Here is a 21,136-nt window from a genome sequence, read left to right as displayed (position 1 = left end):
CAGGGGCTCGTTTTCAATTAATATAACAGTAATCAGGCACACTAATTATGGGGAGTTTAGGGCAGGCCTTCTTTACCTGCAATTAATATTTTCATTGAATAAATCATCGGTTTTATTATTTTAATTGCAAAATTTGCAAAACAACAATTCTCAGCCCCCGACAACCCCCCCCCCCCCAACCCCTGCATTTTTGTAATTTGGCACCCTCGAGAGTAAATTTAGCGAATATTTTTATGACCTTAATAATTTATACAGTTTAAAAAAGCCAGCTCACAACCAAGGCCGTATCCAGGGGAGGAGTTTAGGGAGTTTAAACCCCCTCTCCCCACTAAATGTTAGTCTGACACATAAAAACGTAGCAAAATGGATATAAACGAATTTTGCATGCGTTTTTTAGGGGTTTTTTTATGTGTGCTGCCCTTTCCTTCACCCAAAAAATCCTTGCGTAAAACACCTCTTGAAAAATATCCTCGATACAGCCATGCCCAAAACAAAAACTAAATAAGGAATTTATGACATATTTATTAAACATCAATGAAAAACTATGAAAACATAGTAGCATCTTCACCGCTGTTTGCTTAGTATTTTTTTTCATTTCTAATTACGTTTTCAAAATAACCTGGCTCATTCACTGCGTACTGATGAGCGGCCTCATGATATACACTGCTTCTGCCTGGGTAGAAGCATTGACAGTTGTTACAATATGGACAATATTTATATGCTTTTGTCCAGTTCTCTCCATAGTAGCACTCGCCTGTATACGCGCAGCAGTAGCCATAGAATGGGACGCAATATTTGTCACCTCCTTCATATGTTGGGTATTTATAATCCCGGCAGTCAGCGGCGTAGCTGTAGTCGTTGTAAGTTGAGAAGTCACATTGGACTTTATTTGCTCCACCATATGGGTATGCGGCATTACTTACGTAAGCGATTTTTCCTTCAGAGTCAACTTCAGTCTCCTCGGCTGGGGCTGCAGTTTCTTCATCACAGAAAGCGAGGGCAATGAATAAACATAAAGCCTGAAAATTAATTTACTAATAAGTTCGTGCATTAAGGCTTGATAGTATAAAGAAGAACCGGTCAAAATGGCCAAACAAAGCTACTGAAAAATAATGAATATTTCGAAGGATAGCCGCCTCTTTTCTTCAGTACAAACAAAAAGATAAATATGAATGTAGTATATTCGTTTTCATTTTTTTCGTTCGGCCTTAACAGCCCCATTTTTGGTTGTTTCTTCTTTATATTATGATAGGCCAATATGGCTTACGAGATTATCTTCTAAGGTTTGATATATGTTCTGTTCAGAATTCAAATCGATTAGGTCCATTTTATATGCCTTTTTTTGCAGTTTTAATATGAAAGCTTCTTTAATTTAAAACTGTCATAGAGATGTACTGTTCAGAAGCCAAACTGACAATTTACATTTATAGAGATTTTTGTTAATTTGGTTTCATAAAACTTATGTACTGTATTCATATTTTAACCAGCTACATTTAACCATCATTTGACCAGTCAAATTGACCATCTACATTTATAGAGATTTTTTTAAAAATTTAATTTCATAACACTTATATACTGTATTTGATCAGCCAAATTGACCATCTACATTTATAGAGATTTTTCTGAATTTGGTTTCATAACACTTATGTACTGTATTCATATTTTGACCGTCTACATTTGACGAGCCGAATTGAACATCTACATTTATAGAGATTCTTGTTAATTTGGTTTCAAAACACTTATGCACTGTATTCAGATCTTGACAATCTACATTTGACCATCCTTTGACGAGCCAAATTGACCATCTGCATTTACAGAGATTATTTTTAATTTGCTTTCATTATACTCATTTAATGTATTCATATTTTGACTATCTACATTTGACCATTATTTTACCAGCCAAATTGACCATCTGCATTTATAGAGATTATTTTTAATTTTGTTTCACAATACTTATGTACTGTATTCATATTTTTTCATATCATAGAAAGCAAGGGTGATGAATAAAGACAAAATATGAGAAATGAGTTGATCGATGAATTTATGCATACTTTTTGTATGTTTTTTGTACTTTTCACTGTTAAGCACTTCACTGACTTTTAGGCTCGTAATTCCACAGAGATATACCCTAAAAATAAGATGGCATGCATAAAAGAAAAGGCTATTTACTGTACTTTTTTGGGCCAATTCGGCTAAGTTTGCATTATATAGAGCTTTTATTATCACATTATTTTGACATTACTTTGGCATTTCAAAGAGTCATACACAATGACAATTAACCATACGAAACGGGTCAAATTTGTAAAAAAAAAAATCATTTAAAAAACAATAAACAACAAATTAAAATAAAAGTAAATACATTCACGGGCTTGGAATAGCTTGAATCTGAATACTGAATAACATTTTTATACTGATTTCATTGTTTGGGCAAAATTTGTCCCCGATTAATTCTTTGTATACGTTTCTTTGCTTGATATTATTATATATACAACAAACAAAGATTTATAATACTTTTTAGAGGTAATAATTCCTCCTATTTATTTGAGACCGCCAAAATCTCCAATATATTACTAATACTAGGAGAAGTCTTAAAAATGATACATAGTCCCCATTTATAATGAACTGTATAGATCCTTTATGTAAAATCTTGGGTCAAGTAGATGGAGTCTAAAAAAAAAAACTAATTATAGCATTTTCAGGTATTTTTCTAGCTTGAATTACTAAATAAAAATTATTGCTCAGACTTCATAAATATTTTTGCGGTTTGCAGTTAAATAAAATTATTTATTTAAAATTTACAGGAATTATTCAAGTTTCGGTTGAGAAATTTTTTTTTGAACCCCCAAAAATTCTTTTGTTTTATTGGTCCAAACGAAAGTTATTTTCCAAAAAGTTAATTTATGAAACTCAAACTCTTATAAAAACCACTTAAATTAATAAGGCCCTACCAACGTGCATGACAATGGGAGGGAAAAGTTGATTATCTCCCTAAAGCTGGTAAATAGGTTTCCAGAGCAAACAGAAAACTTTAAGTAGCAGCAAAAACAGGTATGACTCCAAAACTAGCCCGTAGGTACTTAAATGTGCGTTTTAGTTTATACGTAAATTTTTAGCATTTAATTTTCTATTAAAATTAAAGAATATACCTGACTCAACTAGGCTCTCAAAGTTAAGTGACTAAAATTGGTACCCACGTTTATTCAGTATTTTTTATTTCTTTTGTAGCTTTTGTGCCGCTGTGGAAAGGGGCCCTATGATGGAAGGGCACAATAAAAAACCGTCATCTGTATGCTTCATTTGAGTAACTGGTTAAAAAAAATGTCTAAATTAAATATGTTAGGTATGATAAGTTTGTTAAGTCTCAAGCAGAAAAAAATCGATGTAGTGAAGTTTTTAATTTTGTTAAGTTTTAAAAGATACATAAAATATAATTTTTAGCTTTGGAAAGTGAAGAAGTTAGCCTAGTAGCAGCTTAAAGGAAAAGAGGTTGGATTAAAGACAGCCCTCACCTTAGATTAGTGAGCAGAGATAACTGAGCAGACGAAAATTTTACGCCGTGTATTGTGGATGGAAAATATAGTTTGTTAAAGAATCATCATGACTGCAGCGTCGGATGAAACCTAGTAAAGACCGAAATCCAGTCCATAGTAACCGAAAATTTAGAAAAAGTTTTGAAAAGAAAACTGTCGTAGTAAGGAAGAATTATGTCAAGTTGTTTCCCGTTAATCTTAATGATATTAGATAAAAAAAACAAGTTTTTTATAACTGAAAGTAAGGAGCGACATTAAAATTTAAAACGAACAGAAATTATTCCGTATATGAAAGGGGCTTTTCCTCCTCAACACTTTCTCTTAATTTTAATTTTTAAAACAGTAAAAATTTTAGTAAAATAGTAATTTAGTAAAGTAAAAATAAACAGAAAAATACTTTAGTGTAAAGAACGAGGAATTACGAGGAGGTAAACCCCTCATATGCATAACAATTTCTGTTCATTTTAAGTTTTAATGCTACTCCTCGGTGGAAAAAAACTTTTCATGTTTATTTTTGCATTGTTATTTTTTTTTTGAATAATGCTAGAAAATCATGCGCCCCCTTCATTGAAATTTTCTCCCCAATGAAAAATTTCTCCATGAAAAGATCCTCCCATGAAACCCCTCCTCAAATTCCCCCCCAGAAACCAAAAAATTGCCCTGAAAACGTCTTTACACTTCCCAATTACCATTACTATATGCAAACACAGGTCAAGTCGTAGCCAATGACATTAGGTTTTTTGACTATGGTGAATACAATGGTTATTTCAGAATTTTGATCCGGTGACTTTGGGGAATTTTTGTGTTCACTTAAAAACGGCACTATAACTTTTAATTTCTGTTAGAATGAGCCCTCTTACGACTTTTTAGGACCTCTGAGTCTAGACAATCACCCCTGAAAAAAAAAAAAAAAAAAAAAAAAAAACAGAAAAAACACGCATCCGTGATCTGTCTTCTGGCAAAAAATGCGAAATTCCACATTTTTGTAGATAGGAGCTTGAAACTTCTACAATAAAGTTCTCTAATACTATGAATCTGATGGTGTGATTTTTGTTAAGATTGTGTCACTTTTAGGGGGTGTTTCCCCCTATTTTCAAAAATTAGGCAAATTTTCTCAGGCTCGTAACTTTTGATGGGTAAGACTAATTTTTGATGAAACTTATATATTTAAAAGATCCATTTTTTAGAGTTTCGGTTACTATTGAGCCAGGTCACTCTTTACTACATTCGTTACCACGAATTGTCTGAAAGGTATATCGCAAAATTAAATTTATGGGTATTTCGAAAAATTATCGAGAACTGCACCATTGAAATCCCCATCGCTGGAAACCCAAACAGGAAGATTATAGTCTTCCGTCTTGAACAATAACCAAAATCATTTCACCGTATGGGAATCAGTGATGTCTTTTTTTTTCTTTGCTGCTAGTGTGGCACTATAAAATCATGAGGTGATAAAAACCAGAGGTGTTTAAGGGCTCATTTGAAAGGAGAAATATCTAGGGCCTTTTAAAACAATATCTAAAAAATATTACTTCGTATTAAATAGAGATTTCATTATCATATATTTTCGCTTCCAAACGGGTTTTAAGAAATGACAAGCAAATATATGAAATGGGTTGAATTTTTGTCAAGGAATTAAAATAAAAATTACTAGTGCGAAAGTCACTGCAAAGAAACTTGTAAAAATAAAAGACAACAGTAGCCAAGGGGAACGATCCGAAAAATATTTTCTTAAACTAAACTTCCCTTAAATTTATATTCACTTCACGAGCATTCAGTATTTTAATTTGTCGTGTGCTATATTATATTTTTTATACTATTGCGTTTTATATTTTATGGTTAATAGTAATACTTTGTAACAAGTCACTGCAAAGAAACTTATCAAAAATAAAAGACAACAGTAACCAAGAGGAATCAATACGAAAAACATTTTCTTAAATTAAACTTTCCTTAAATTTATATCCACTTCCACCGCAGGTTATTTACTTTGAAAAAAGGAGTCTAAGTTTGTTTTTTTTATTTATTTTTTTTTATAAATGCCCACTCAAATTAGAAAAAAAAACCTACCTACTTGTAAGGGAATGGAGGGATGAGTTAATTCCCTCTCTAGAGCTCGTGCATGGTTTTTCAGAGCAAACAGAAAATTGTATGTTGCGGCAATAAAACGTCTAACTCCAAACTAACCAGTTGGTACCTAGATGTGTGGAGTCTATACCCAAATAGTCACCATATTAATTTTTTACCAAAATTAAATAATATATACCAGGTTCAAGTGGACCAATCAGAAGAGTTCAGTATCAATCTAGGTAAGCTTGGCAACCAAGACCACTGCATTTGTTTTGGTCAGGAGGAGATGGTATACAAGGACTCAACAATCTTTGTGGATTGCTAGGGGCATAAGTAGAAACTTTGAAAGGCTTGGGTAGGATTTGAAAGATTTTGAAAAATGTGTTTGTTGGGTTGAAGCTGCAATGCAGTTTTTGTAGTAGTTGCAGCAATTCTACATAAGTAACTCTCTATACGCAGTCTCTCAACGTTATTTTTGTAGTTTTATTTATTCGTTATAATATATTCATTATATTAGTTTCTTTATTTTTATTTTACTATATTATATTTTCATTTTTTTATTCGTTATTTCATATGTAGTTCTTTTATCGTTATTTTGTAATTCGTGATATTTCAGTTGTAAAATTATTTTTACAGTCTTGATGCTACGGCGGAAGAGAGTCCCACAATGGAAGGGTACATTCAAAAACCTTTTGGCATATGCTACATTTGAATAACTGATTAAAAATACCACAAAATAAAGTATTTTAAGGATAAACAGCTGAAAAACAGCAGAAAAAAAATACAGGGAATTTTTTTCATGTTAAATGTGGGGATGGTACATAAAAGACAATTTTCAGTTTTGGAAAGTAAAAAAATTAGCCTAATACCGGTAAGACGAGAGGAGGTTGGATTAAACACAACCTTCACCTCAGTTTAGTGACCTCAGATAGGTGAACAAAGGATATGCAGAGCGTCGTGGACGTCAAGTGAGGAAGAATTACCATTTGAAGCTGACTCAGGAATGGTAACAGTTATTTCAATTAATCTTAATGGTAAAATGTATCACGAAATTAAATTTATAGTAATTTCGAAAAATAACCTGAATCCACAAAAAGGTATTTGATCAAAACGACAACCTTACCAATGCAATCATGACAGCCAGAAACTCAAAGCGATCTCCCGTCTTGAGTCACAAGAAAAATCACTTTTTCGCATGTGAAGCAGTGATATCTCTTGTTTTTTTCTTAGTGGCTAGTGGAACACTATAAAATCATAGAGCTAAAAATAAAATCAAGCTTATTTGAATTGAAACTGAAATATATAGCGTCTTCTGAAACAATATTTAAAAAATATGTTCGAGCTTATTAAACTTTTCTATAAATTTTTGCCTATAAAAACATACAAGGCTTTTAATCAAATCCAAAATAATTACACAAAGTCAAAGTCATGTGAATACGTTTTTTTTTGTTATTAAAGAGAAATCATTTATTATCGAAGCTATATCAGCTAGAGTCATTTATATTTGCATATAGTATTCAGAAAGTATAAGAAAATCCGTTTTGTTTACTTGGGTGCTAAATCAATTATATATTGCTAAAGCAAATTGTCAACATCTTCCATACTACTACCCAGTTACAAAATTGGCGAACTAAGACTGGCATCAAAATTATACAAAATAAGTCAAAGGTCTTACGAAAATCTTCATGGTTCCTTCTTATTCAAAGGTAATCTTTGTTCTAAAGACGCATGAAAATACTAATCTTAGAAACCTAGGAAATTATTTTCCTGGTCTAGAGTTTAAAAAAAGAAATAAAAAGGAAATAAAATAAAACCAGAAATAGCTTGTGTTTCCTTGATATTTTTATGGAGTTCATTCTACTTTACTGAAAAAATTTGTTGTTACATAGGTACATAATTACTAATATATGAGGTAGTAAACACCTCCAATGGGAAGGAAATATACATTTCTTGGCAATAAATTTCTTGGAAAAGAAAAAAGTCACTTTTTATTATGAATTGTCTTTGTCAAGGTCAAAACAAGGGGTTATCCACTCTCTACTATCTGCTATGCATCCCAGAGTACCAACTGTTCCTACACACACAATTAAAAAAGGTTGTGTCTCTTCACGCCAAGCACGGCTCGTATCATACGTGGCACAGTTCTAAAATACATAGCGCACCTGGTTTAAACAAGTTTCTAAGTTCGCCCCTCAGGTTAAAAGCTCCTGTCAATAAATTTTTAGGTAAATTTTTTATATAATATTAAATTTAAGTTCTTATGTGATTTTAAATTTTTTATGTAAACCCATTTATTGCTTATCTAGCGGTGAATTCAGCACATTCACAAAACAATCTCTTAGCATAGAAAGACATAAAATGACCACTCTATACTTACGATATATTTGAAATCGTTAGAGATAGCCTATGTCATTCCATTAAGAGTGACGAACTGTGATTGGACCAATGCATGTACATTTTGCACTGGAGTTCATTGGAGTATGCATAGTGCACATGGGAGCATTTTAGGCTACTTTTTAGGTTAAAATTTTGCACTGCAAAAATTTGTTCTAAAATTATTGAATGCTTTGCGACAGCATTATGCTATGTTTGTGGGTATTTTTCGATTTAATATATTCGCTTAAAAAGAAATAAAAACGCTTTACAAGAATGTAACTTGAGGCCAGTATTTAATTTGTTTATGGTAAGAAAATCAAAAGACCCACAATGTTGTGGGAACAAAACGCGCCACCAGAATGGGTGTGCCCTTAGATACTGGTTAATCTTTATTAGGATTTTCAATTCGTTTAACTCAGTTTTTGGGCCACTGACATTTTTGACTCGTTACAATTGAGTGAAGATTGTCGATCTATATCACAAAATCGTGAAACACAGCAGATTACTGAGACTAGCCGTTTTGTGACACTCCATTCTGTATATTATTAAATAAAAAAAACAAGTTTTTTTAACTGAAAGTATATAACTGAAAGTATATAACTCTTTCTCTCAATTCTTCTTTTTAAAACAGTAAAAAACTTTAGCGTAAAGAGCGGGGCGTTGATGAGGAAGCAGCCTCTTTCATATACGAAGTAATTTCTGTGCGTTTTAAGTTTTAATGTCGCTCCTTACTTTCAGTTAAAAAAATTTGTTTTTTTTTATTTAATTTCTGAACGTTTTTGAATCAATTCATGTTTTGATTTTGGCTCTCCGCAGAGGAATAATCAAAACGAAATTTGTATTTTTTTTTTTGCTAAATGGCTTTCTCATAATTTTGATCGAATGATTTTGAGAAAAAACGAGCGGGGGACGAAGCCTAGTTGCCCTCCGATTTTTTGGTTAATTAAAAAGGCAACTAGAACTTTTAATTTTTTACGAATCTTTTTATTGGTAAAAGATTTACGTAACTTATAAATTAGCTTACGTAAAGAGCTTTTGTATTCTCATGTTTTTATTACTTATAAGAGGGGATTCGCCCCATCGTCAGTACCTCGCTCTTTACACTAAAGCTTAAATTTTATCCCAATTCATTAAGAATGACCCCTGAATCACAAAAGCCGTAGAATAAATAGTTGAAATTACTAAAAATACTTTAGCGTAAAGAGCGAGGTATTAGAAGGAAGTGAGCCCCTCATATGGGTAATAATTTCTGATTGTTTTAAGTTTTATTGCTGTTCCTTACTTCCAGCTGAGAAAGCTTTTTCACATTTATTTTTTAATTGTTTTTTTTTTAAATAAAGCTAGTAAATCCTGCTCTCCCTTCATAGAAATTTTCTTCTCCCATGACAAATTCTCGATGGAAAGTTCCCCCAGCATATCCCCCTCTTCTCAACCCCTCCCCCAACCAAAAAAATCCTCCTGAAAACGCCTGTATACTTCCCAATAACCATTACTATATGTAAGGACAGGTCAAAGTTTGTAACTTGTTGCCCCTCCCACGGGGACTGTGGGGGAGTAAGTCATCCCCAAAGACATAGTTATAAGGTTTTTCGACTACGCTGAATAAAATGGCTATCTCAGAATTTTGATCCGTTGACTTTGGGAAAATAATTAGCGTGGGAGGGGGCCTGGGAGCCCTCCAATTTTTTTGGTCACTTAAAAAGGGCACTAGAACTTTTCATTTCCGTTAGAATGAGCTTTCTTGCAACATTCTAGGACAACTGGGTCGATACGATCACCCCTGGGGAAAAACAAAACAAAAAAAGAACAAAAAAACAAATTAACACGCATCCGTGATCTGCCTTCTGGCAAAAAATGCAAAATTTCACATTTTTGTAGATAGGAGCTCAAAACTTCTACAGTAAAGTTCTCTGATACGCTGAATCTGATGGTGTGATTTTCGTTAAGATTCTATGACTTTTAGGGGGTGTTTCCCCCTATTTTCTAAAATAACGCAAATTTTCTCAGGCTCGTAACTTTTGATGGGTAAGACTGAACTTGATGAAACTTATATATTTAAAACCAGCATTAAAATACGATTCTTTTGATGTAGCTATTGGTATCAAAATTCCATTTTTTAGAGTTTTGGTTACTATTGAGCCGGGTCGCTCCTTACTACAGTTCGTTACCACGAACTGTTTGATGACCACCGCAATACGACCTCATTTTAACTACAGTAATATGACTGAATGGATCTCTAAATTTTGAAACCTGGAGATCCAAACGAATCTCCAACTTAAACGAGGCATATTATAATTAAAAAACTGTTAAAATAAGTATACCGAGAAGGTTAGAATGACAGGAAGTCCTTATTCATTCCCAATGTGAGGACGTGAGAATTGAAATGTAGTAGTTGATGTGTGAGTGAGAAAAATTGAAGGACTTGAGAGACAACGTCTTGGAGGGTAGAAAATATGATACAGAGCCACCGCTATATGTAATAGGGATCGAAAAAGATGGTGAAATAAGGTGCCCGAGGGAATTCATTGTAGTATGCATAGTGCACACTGGAGGAGTTTAGGCTACTTTTTAGGTTAAATCATTAAGTTGTTGAAATACACGTTTTTTATGTATATTCGGCATTATTTTGTATGACGCCAATGCCCGGTGACTTTTCACAACAAATTATACCATATACTGCATAATGCATTCTAGGGACGAAATTTCATTATCCTAAAACTGCATATCCTAAAAGACTGGAAGGATATTGAAAAAGGGTTTTTGGTAGTTTTAAATTGTAGTACTTAGAGAAATTTCTTTATATAGTTTTTTGGCCCTGTTCAGGCTAAAGTTTGAGTTTTGTGGCATAAAAAGATCAGGTTCGGTGCTTTTTATTGGCGTAATTTGTTGGTTGGTTGAACAGGGAAATATAGCCCAAAATTTCCATCTGAATGAATTCTCTCTCAAAATTTGTTGACCATTGGTGAGAAGCGATAAACCCCACAGAAAAAGATATACAGAAAAAAACAGAAAATTTTTTTGGTCACTGTTCTGAACAAAACTATGAAATTTAGCATTTTCAAACAGTTCGTGGTAACGAACTGTAAGTAAGGAGCGACACCAGCTCAATAGTAACCCAAACTCTAAGAAACTGGAATTTTGATATCAAAAGATATGTATAAAAAAATCGGCTTATTATCCTGATTCCAAATATATAAGATTCATTAAGTTTAGTAAATCTAATATATAACAAAACAAGTTCCATTGATTGATTCAGTCGTTTTCTCAGATCAAACCAACATGCTTGGAAGTGAATCTTTTAAACCGTGTTATGCCCTCTTTTCTCGCTAACATAAATATTTCGATGTTGATATTTGATTTTTTCTCACGATCCAAATCTCACGATCCACAAATTTTTTCTCACGTCCCGCACCCTCAAATAAAAAAAGTTCTATCAATAGGTTCGATACATTTTCCCCGATTCAAGCTTGATTCGAATGACACTGGAAAATTTATTATTTTCTTTTTTAATGTTTCACATTTTCTTTTCTCGCTCATAGAAATTTTTTTTAAACAATCCCGATTCCCAACTATCCCTGTGAGCTAGAAGAGATGAAAAATCACATTTTTAAAAAAAATATAACTTCCAAATATCTTACAAACCAAACTTGAATTAAAATCAAGTAGCTATGGGCGTCAAGCCATGGCTAATTGTAGAAAAAGCCAAGATAAATAGTCCGATTGAGTGAGAGGCAAATCTGGCATAACTCCCTTATTAGGATAGTATAAAAATGATATTAGTTCATTTGTTAATAGATATGTCTATCTATTATCCGTCCATGCGTCGTTCCTAGGGCAGTAGAACTAAGGTAGATAATCATAGAGTTAAGATAGTCATAGAACCTACAGTTTTTCAAGTATTTCGTTAAATGGCTCGGTTAAACGGCGGGAGTAAGTATGAGTATAAGTATTGGACCAATACTTGTTTGTTAGATTTTGTTGGCTTGTTTTGTTAACAAGCAATTTGTATCAACAGGTTTCATCGGTTTTCTACGATCCAATTTTGGTTTGCGAATGAAATCTTTAATTTCAAAATTTAATCTCCAACACAAATAACAAAATCAAAACACATAAAGAAAGAGAAGAGTAATGCCAAAAACCAAACAACGCACCAAACATCACTGGTTTTTTTTTTTTTTTTTTAATTTCTGAAAGAATGTTTCATTTCAAAATCCAACCTCCAAAACAAAAATAAAAAACAAGTACAAAGTTAAGCCAAACACCTAACAAAAAACAATTCCAATCACTGGTATGTGTAACACAATCAAATAAACAAACTACAAGAGGGATTAAGTAGACGGACTTCTGATATCACGGGTATCGTTAGTCATATTGACAGTGATTCGTTAACAACTGATTTTGGAAGGAGAAACCCAACCTCCAAACGATTTTTCTAACTCACAGGCAGCAGCAATAGTTAAATGATCCATATAAAGGGCACCAACAACCTGGAAAAAATGTAGCATTAAAAAAGAGTTTAAAAAGCCTTAAAAAAGTTTTCTGAAGTCGAAAAAAAAACTTTTAGAATTTTGAAAGTTTTTAAAAGTTTAAATGAAATGTAGTTAAAAGATAAAAAAGTAAAAAAAAACTTTTACAAAAGACATTTTAAAAAAAGTAAAAAAAAGTAAAAATTATTAAGTTATATCTTATTAGCTAATATATATACATTTATTACCGGTATGCTAAACATTTTCTCGGTCTCCCACCTTGGCCACCTTGGGCCGATAGGAGATACAGTATTATAGACCCTAATGCGGCCATCCCCAGATGCCATAATTCTGACAATAAAGAAATCATTGGACACCCGTGGTGTTCCCTTTCAAAACAGTAAATGCACAACGTTTTTTTTTTTGTAATTATTGAGCTTGTTATTTGTATTGTGTAATTGTTTGATTAATTATTGTGCTTATATGCTTGTTTCATGAATTTTCCGTCTTTCTCTTTTTCTTCTCTAAAATCTAAAACTCTGTTTGTTATTGTGTTTAAAAATGGGTCATAAATGAGTTCAATATATATATATATATATATATATATATATATATATATATATATATATATATATATATATATATATATATATATATATATATATATATGAAAAGAGAAATCACCAATGCAACAGCACAAACACATAAAAAAAAAGACAGAAGGAGAAAAGGAAGACTGTTTTCCTAAATTAGTGATTAATATAGACCAGCACTTGAATGAGGCCTTAACCCTACTCATCCATACAATCACATAGGTCAAACAGCATAGCCATACACAATCAACCATAAAGAATAATCCATGGACAGGCAGTCATGTCGTCAATAAGCATAAGTCGTCATTTACCAAACAATAGGAACAATAAAGATAAATAATTCAGAGGCAACAACCCAACACAAGGGCTTATCAGGAGAATACACTTGCCTATAGGGTTTCGCCACATTAAATTCTCTACCCAGTCAAGTGTTGTGGCTACCACAGAATATCCATGGCATCCCCGTGTCAGGTATCACCCCCAAAATACATGCCCATGAAAAAAAAAAAAAAAAAAAAAAAAAAAAAAAAAACAGCAAATGTGAATCAACCAAGTGACACCAAAATAATCTTATCCTGTTAATATATCCCTCTTTTTAGCAACAATAGGTAAACTAAATATGATAAATTTTACCAAATCACAAATATTAACACATTGCAAAAAACCTGAATGAAGTAAACAATTATAGAATTGTTGTAATAAATTCTATTATAAATAAAACAGAATAAAAATAAAACAGAATATATAGAATTATGTTTGAAACAATATAAATAAATATATATATATATATATATATATATATATATATATATATATATATATATATATATATATATATATATATATATATATGTATATATGTATATATGTATATATATATATATATATATATATATATATATATATATATATATATATATATATATATATATATATATATATATATATATATATATATATATATATATATATATATACATATAAATTACTCTTAAGTTTGGTACACCCAATTTTCCTCGTTTCCTAAAATCCTAAAATTGGCTTTCTATTCTCGTTTACGAGTTTTCCGGACATGAGAAAAAGGCAATAGTATTACGTAATGCTATTTTATACCTCTATTTAATTCTCTTTTTTTCCATTTATGTCATTTCTGCCTTCTAGCCTGGAAATTGTTGATAGAAATTTTGCAACTGACCCATAGATTCTGACAAATGTTATGGATAACAAGTTGAAATAGTAATTTCATCGTTTTATTTTTCGTATTTGATTGACAAAAGAAATGAAATATGCGTCCATGTCTTTCAAAACTGACACAGGTGAAAACAGACCAGAAAGAAAGAGAAAAACTCAGGAATTATTATCATTTTATATTAACACTGACTAAAAAAAGAGGGATATGGCCACAATGTATTATTATTATCATTTTTTTTTTTTTGGTCTTAGACCAGTGTGCTTTGTATCGAAAGACTTGTCGTAAAAATTTCGAAAAAAACACTTTCAATTGGAAATTGAAACGGCTCTTTTTATTAGTCGAAAGTAATTGGAGGGCAACTAACCCCTCTCCCACGCCCACCATTCCCCCAAGCAAACTCAATCAAAATTTTGAGATATCTATTTTGTTCAATGTAGTTGAAAGTCCCAGGAATGATGTATTTGAGGTTGACAACCCACAGCCATCAGGGCAAGGGTTAAAAGTTGTGCTCTGGGGGCATATAAGGTTTATACAGAAAGGGTGATCATGCAAACTTCGAAAGAAGCTCATTGGATCAGTAATCATCAGTTCTAGTGCCTCTTTAAAGATTCAGAGTGATCGGAGGGTGGATACCCCCCCCCCCACTTTATATTTTCCCGAGATGCATCTGATAAAAAAATTTATATGGTCTTCTGTTGTCGTAGAAACTTCAAAAAAGGCTCATTCGATTAAAAATGAAGGGACTAATGCCACTTTGAATACTCGAAAATAATTGGAGGGAAATTATTTTCCCTGCAATTATTACGCCCACCATTTCCCCAAAAATATCTAATCGCAATTTTGAGATAATCATTTTGTTCAGTGTATTTAAAGGTCTGGAAATTATGTCTTTGAAGATGACAACCCCCCAACAGACCTCAGGGCAAGGGTCGTAAGTTATGCTAAAGTTTTTATAGAAAGGGTGGTCGTAGAAACTTTGGAGGGGAATCATTGGATTGGTTATCAGATTTTCTAATACCCTTTCTAAGATTCAAGTGATCGGAGGGCAGAACCCCCCCCCCCCCCCCCTCGTCTTCTCCCGAACTGCATCTGACAGAAATTTTGAGAGGGCCATTTTTTGTCGCAGAAACTTAATAAAATGTTCGGAAATTGAAAGGACCTTTTTTAGTCAAAAGTGATTGGAGGGCAACAAGCCCTCCCCTTCCACACCAATTAATTCCCAAAACATTTCTAATAAAAATTTTGACACAGCCATTTGTTAAGTGTAGTTCAAAGGTCAGAAAATCATGTATTTGAGAATGACACCCCCCCACCCTCAGCGCAAGTGTTGTAAGTTACGCCCCGAGGGCATATAAGTTTTTATCGAAAGGGTGGTCATATAAACTCTGGAGGGGTTCATTTGATTGGAAATCAGATGTTCTAGTTCCTTTTTGGAGTTAAAGTCGGGGGCAGCAAACCGCCCTCCCCTAAATTATATTTTCCACAAATGCATCCGATAAAAAATTTGCGACGGCGATTGGGTCAAAAATCATCCAAAGATCATATAATAGGCCTTTGGGCTGGACAGAATCCCCCCCCCAGAGTCTTGGGGTAAGGGTGGTAAGCTATGTCCCAGGGGTATATACGGTTTTTATTGAAGGGGTGGTCGTGTGAACTTTAGAAGAGCCTCATTTAACTTTAATGTACAGTTATAGTTCCCTTTTAAGAGTCAAGCATTACGGAGAGCAACTAACCCCCCCACCTAAAATCTTTTTTTCCAAAAACGCATTGAATTGAAATTGTGAGACAGGCATCTTGTTTCCAATAGTCCGAAAATCATATAACAATGTCTTTAGGGTGGACACAATCCCCCAGAGCCCATGGGCAAGAGTTGTAAGTTATGCCCCGGGGCATATAGGGTTTTCATGGAATGGGTGTTGGTTTAAGTTTTGGATCGGATGCAGCTCATTTAATTTGAAGTCCAAAGTTTTAGTGCTTTTTTAAGTCAAAATGTATTAAGTGCATTTAGCTCCCCCCCCCCCAAGCCTATCATTGCCCAAAACATACCGAATTGAAATTTTAAGAGATCGATTTTGTTCAGCCTTGTTGAAAGGTCCACTAATCATTTCTTTGGGGATGTCAACCTCCACACAGTCCTGAGCACAAGGGCTGTAAGCTAGGCAATTCGTTAATTGTTGACACACACTATATGTTACTGAGAAAGGTATACACGTTTGAACTTTACTTTCCAAGAAGACGAAGGGCATTCAGCTGAGCCTTTTAGAGAATGTTCAGGGGAGTGTAGACCTAAATCAAAACATGCTATATGTATATAAGGTTTTCAAAAGGTTGTAACACAGAAATAACTTAGTATAATAATTTGGAAAATCCAGGATATAATAATAAGGGATATTATCAAAAATAAGGGATATGATCAAAAAGGCAAAATTTGCATGCTACCAATACTACTACAACTACCACCATTACTACTTCCAGATTACCCTATTTTACAGTATTGAAGGAAATTCAAGCTAAATCAAAAGACACTATGTGCATGCAAAATGTTAAAATAGCGTATCTCAAGAATTGATTTGGTTGTTAAGTTGGATCTTTCAGAGAATGCTTAAAGAGGAAGATCATCTCACCAAAAGGCAATATGTGCACCCTACTGCAACTATTACTGTTACTACTGCATTTATTACTGCTGCTACAACTACTACTACTTTTATTTATACAAATTGTAAGACTAAGGGCACTGAAACGAAAATTTGATAACATACAGGTTATCAGAAGGGTATATCAGCAATGTCATGGCAACAACGGCCAACTGTATTAAGTTGAAACGTCAAGGAATTGATGAGAAGGACGTTCTGCTGATCAAAAGGCACTATGTTATACTATTACCAGTAATATCAACACTACTACTGTGACTACTATTACAACTATGCCCAAGGGTATGAAGGTGAAACTTTCAAGGTTTTTTGAGGGGGGAAGATGAACTGAATCACAAAACGCCGTCTGTATATAGATTGTCAAAAGGACGTAACAGCAATATAGTAGGAACAAATTTGTGGTGCGAAGTTGAAACTAACAGGGCTTTTTGTGAGGGATGTTCAACTAACCAAAAGAAAAAATATTTTAATCCTTATACTACTGCTTCTACTCATAATACTACTACTGTTACTACTGCTGCCACTAAGGCTTAGGCTACTACAGGTGCTACGCACATACTGCCACTAATGCTGCTACAACTATTGCTGGTGTGCAAGCTAAGGGTATTAAGGTGATGCTTTTAAGGAATATTTAGACGGATGTTGAACTAAGTCAAAGCAAACTATGAACATATAGACCTTCAAAAAGATTACAAATCAACATCAGAAGAACAAATTATATTATTAAGATAGACCTTTAAGGGTAAGTTGTGGGGGATTTTGAACTAGCCAGAAGGTACTATGTGTATACTTTTATTACTACCACTATAGTTAGTGTAACTAATGACGCTAAGAGCATTAAAGTGAAACTATTAGGGAAAGTTTAGGAGGAGTTTCAATTTGACAAAAAAACTCTATACATACAGGTTTTCAAAAGAGCATAGTAGGCAGCACCACTGCATAATAGCTAGAAATATCATTGACAATGTTAAAGGAGCTAATTCGATTCAAATTCGAATTAGAAAGGTGCCCTTTCTAAGACTAAAAAGAAATTGGAGGGCAAGGAGCCCTTCTCTTAAGCCCATTCATTTTCCAAGCACATCTAGTCAAAATTTTGAGATAGTCATTTTGTTTAGCAGAGTAGAACGGTCCAGCGACTATGTCTTTAGCGATATTCGGTATGCCAACCCACCGAAATCATGCAATTGGCCCGTTATGCTTTAAAACTAAATGTTGATTTCAACTAAAATCAAAAGGCATTGTGTTTATGGTTGCCAAGAAAACACCACAGCAATATATCGAGAACAACTGCGAGCATTAAGTTAAAACTTTTGTTAAGTTAAAAACATTAAGTTAATTATTACATCTTCTCTAAGAATTTAAATTAATAAAAAGAGTGGAAGTGTATCCAGGTTGTCAAAGAGCATATAAAGAATCTTTTTGGAATGATATTGTTTTATTTTTTTGGTCAACTTCAGGAGTTATAAAATTAAAAGAAAAAATACTGTTTGTGTGAGGAATATACATTGTTGAAAAAGTTTCTCCAACATACAAATAGCTGCCCAAACTATGGATTTTTATAGAAAAATTGAAAAGATATAAAATGTTTTTTTCATGAAAAAGACTACGTCAATAAAATACGAACAGACATTCATTTAAAAAACCTTTCAAACAAAACAAGTTTTTTAAAGAAAATGAAACAGCTTCATTAAGCCATAAATGAGTGAAAATAAAGTCAAATAATCTTCCAAGCGTAAAACTACTACAAATCACTATCAATAAATAAATGAAACTCAAAACCAACAGAAATCACAATAAATAGCCGAGTCAAACTCAGAACAGGCAAAAATTAACATTAGTGGGGCTGATAATCCCGATGCCTTCTCAAGACCAGAACATAATTTTTGTTTTACTGAAAACAAAACACGTTTTAAATGTTGCCACTTTTTTTAGTCTCATAAATAAAAAATTATCAAAACTTTAAGGAATAACTATCAGCATAAATGTCAATTTAACTGACAATCCAGAGTCTTTTTTTTAGTAAAGCGCAAATTATTTTCTGATCTTTAGAAGGCAGGGGGGGGGGGGTCAAATTAAAATCAGGTAGTTACGGTCAAGTACCTAAAATCAAGTAGTTGCGGGAAGGAAGCCATGGTTTAATTGTAAAAAAGCCAAGACAAAGCCAAAAGCCAGAGCCAAGTGCGAGTGAGTGAAAGGCAAATCTGGCATAAGCCCTTTTTAGGACTGCATAAAAATGATTTCATTTAGCTTGCTGATAGATATGTCTATCATCCATTCGTCCATACATCATTTTTAGGGCAGAACTAAGGGAGATAGTCATAGAACTGAGTGATGAAAGATCAGATTGATTGTGGGTTGACACGTGACGGACAATATCTACTGGCCTTGTAGGTAAATGGGGGACAAAATTTGCTTAAACTCACAGGCGAACAAGTGTCCTACGCCTAATAGGCTTGGCTGCGTCATAGGATTGACGCATGACCAACAAGTCCCTGGATTCACAGGCGCATAGTGAGACCTATAGTGTTCCGAGTGTTTGGTTAAATGGCACGGATAAACGGCGGGAGTAAGTATAACTCTCTTATTGCAAGTACTTGTGTGTTAGCTTTTGGAAAGGCAGATCCTCCTTGAGTCTCAGGCAGGTTGACCAAGAATTTTGAATAGACGCAGGGCCATTAATTTGTCTGGAATGAGAGGCAAAAAAGTGTCCAAAGCCTAAAAGTGGGGCCCCAAATACCTAGAATGTCAGGCAGGCAAGTGACCCGATTCACAAGCTCAGACAGTTGATCTAACAAAAATTCATTATATATTGGTTGACCAATAAGTTGCCTGAATTTGTAAGGCAGCAAGCATCTAATGCTCACTAGGGGGAACCGCATGCCTTGAGTGTCAGGCGAATGACAAAATTCACAACAAAAAATAAGTTTTTGACTGTCTAAGCTTGTGTCAGGCCCTCCTGCCTTCTCGAAACAGGTGGGGGATCAAAAAAAAAATACCATCATCATGGTAATCTTAGAGCAGCGGGGGTAAGTTTTCAAAAATAAATTTAAAGCTTTAGTGCCCTTCTTGAAGTAATTAAAGAACTCATACAACGGCAGTGCCAAATTCAACCATTTTATACCGCAGAACGGAAAGTTTTAAGACCAACAGACAGTTCTGAGATAGCCAATTGGTAGAGAAATACCATTAACTTATTTATTGGCTTCAGAAACCCTGAGCCCATGTGGAGCCCATTCGTCCCTAAAGTCAAATACGATTCATACAAAATAAGCGATTAGTAAAGACGTTTATACTGTAATAGACTACAAATGGTATATTTACAAACAGACTACCAGGGTAAAAGCTTCAAAAAGTGCATTTGTAGGCCTTAATTTAAAAAATTAATGATAGTTCTTTCAAGTCAATATCGAGTAGAATTCCTCCTCATGACATCCTTCATTTCAAAGAGTATATCTAGACAAAGTTTGCAATATGGATCCTGATGGGGTTGATAGCTCCCCTCTTAATTCATAAATATTTTAAGGGGAAATAAAACATTCACTTCATTAGTTCATATGCTTACCTGCATAGATTTGGAGCGTGGAAGAGGAGTATCCGACGGGAAAAGACTTGCCCGATGACTCCCTTTTGAATGACTCTCTAATAAATTAATGATTTTGGCTTTTTACACCCTCCCCCTAGGCCCCGCATACTCTTTACACTGTAGGTTTAAACAAATCGCAATATTGATCGCACCCTCAATGGAGCAAAATGAACACGTAGAGTAGCATATATTTGTTTAGTACTTTTCCATGAACTTCTTACTTTTTGTACTTTTTATATTTTTTTTTACACTTTCTGCACTTTTTTTAAATATTTACAATTTTTGTATATTTCTATAGTTTTCATTTACAGCGGCTACAAATTCCCATCGCAGGTTGTATTCATCAATTTCTAGATATGTTAATTTACAATGTGAATATTGAAACATGGAAATCCAAAATCAAAACATGATTGGCATGTCATGTAATAAAAAATATCTTTTTCGCATGCTGACCAATGGTCTGCGTTACACAGGTACCGATCTCCTGATTCAGTGCCTTCGGCCGGGAGTACAATGCGTGTTTGGGAGCAAATCATCCGACGCTTCCGGTGTTTTTCCCAAGGTTCTCCAGGCACCCAATTAGACCTAGGTTGACTCTGGCTGAGCTTACAGGATTACACTATTGACCCCCGTTCCAAACCAAATAAACAGCGACAACAGGACTCGAATCCCTAACCT

At 33.7% G+C, this 21,136-nt stretch overlaps 1 protein-coding gene and 1 long non-coding RNA gene across 2 annotated transcripts in view; both read right to left on the bottom strand.

Annotated features, from left to right (window-relative positions):
• Window positions 1-506: 506 nt before the first annotated feature.
• On the bottom strand, window positions 507-7,405 carry LOC136037335 (uncharacterized). The gene is made up of 2 exons (XR_010619917.1): window positions 7,273-7,405; window positions 507-1,019 (listed from the first exon to the last, which is right to left on the bottom strand). It is a non-coding gene; the product is annotated as an uncharacterized LOC136037335 (long non-coding RNA).
• Window positions 7,406-12,013: 4,608 nt separating this feature from the next.
• Window positions 12,014-21,136, bottom strand: part of LOC136037340 (fatty-acid amide hydrolase 2-like) — a 65,220-nt gene continuing 56,097 nt past the window's right edge. Inside the window, exon 5 of the mRNA XM_065720013.1 lies at window positions 12,014-12,460. Within this exon, the coding sequence (XP_065576085.1) occupies window positions 12,359-12,460 (102 nt within the window). The 3' untranslated portion in view covers window positions 12,014-12,358. The remainder of the gene's footprint in view (window positions 12,461-21,136) is intronic.

The sequence above is a fragment of the Artemia franciscana genome, chromosome 16 (genome assembly GCF_032884065.1).
Source record: "Artemia franciscana chromosome 16, ASM3288406v1, whole genome shotgun sequence".
Classification (NCBI taxonomy): Eukaryota; Metazoa; Arthropoda; class Branchiopoda; order Anostraca; family Artemiidae; genus Artemia; species Artemia franciscana.
The sequence above is the reverse complement of the archived record's forward strand: the minus strand, read 5'-3'. Positions and strand labels throughout refer to the sequence as shown.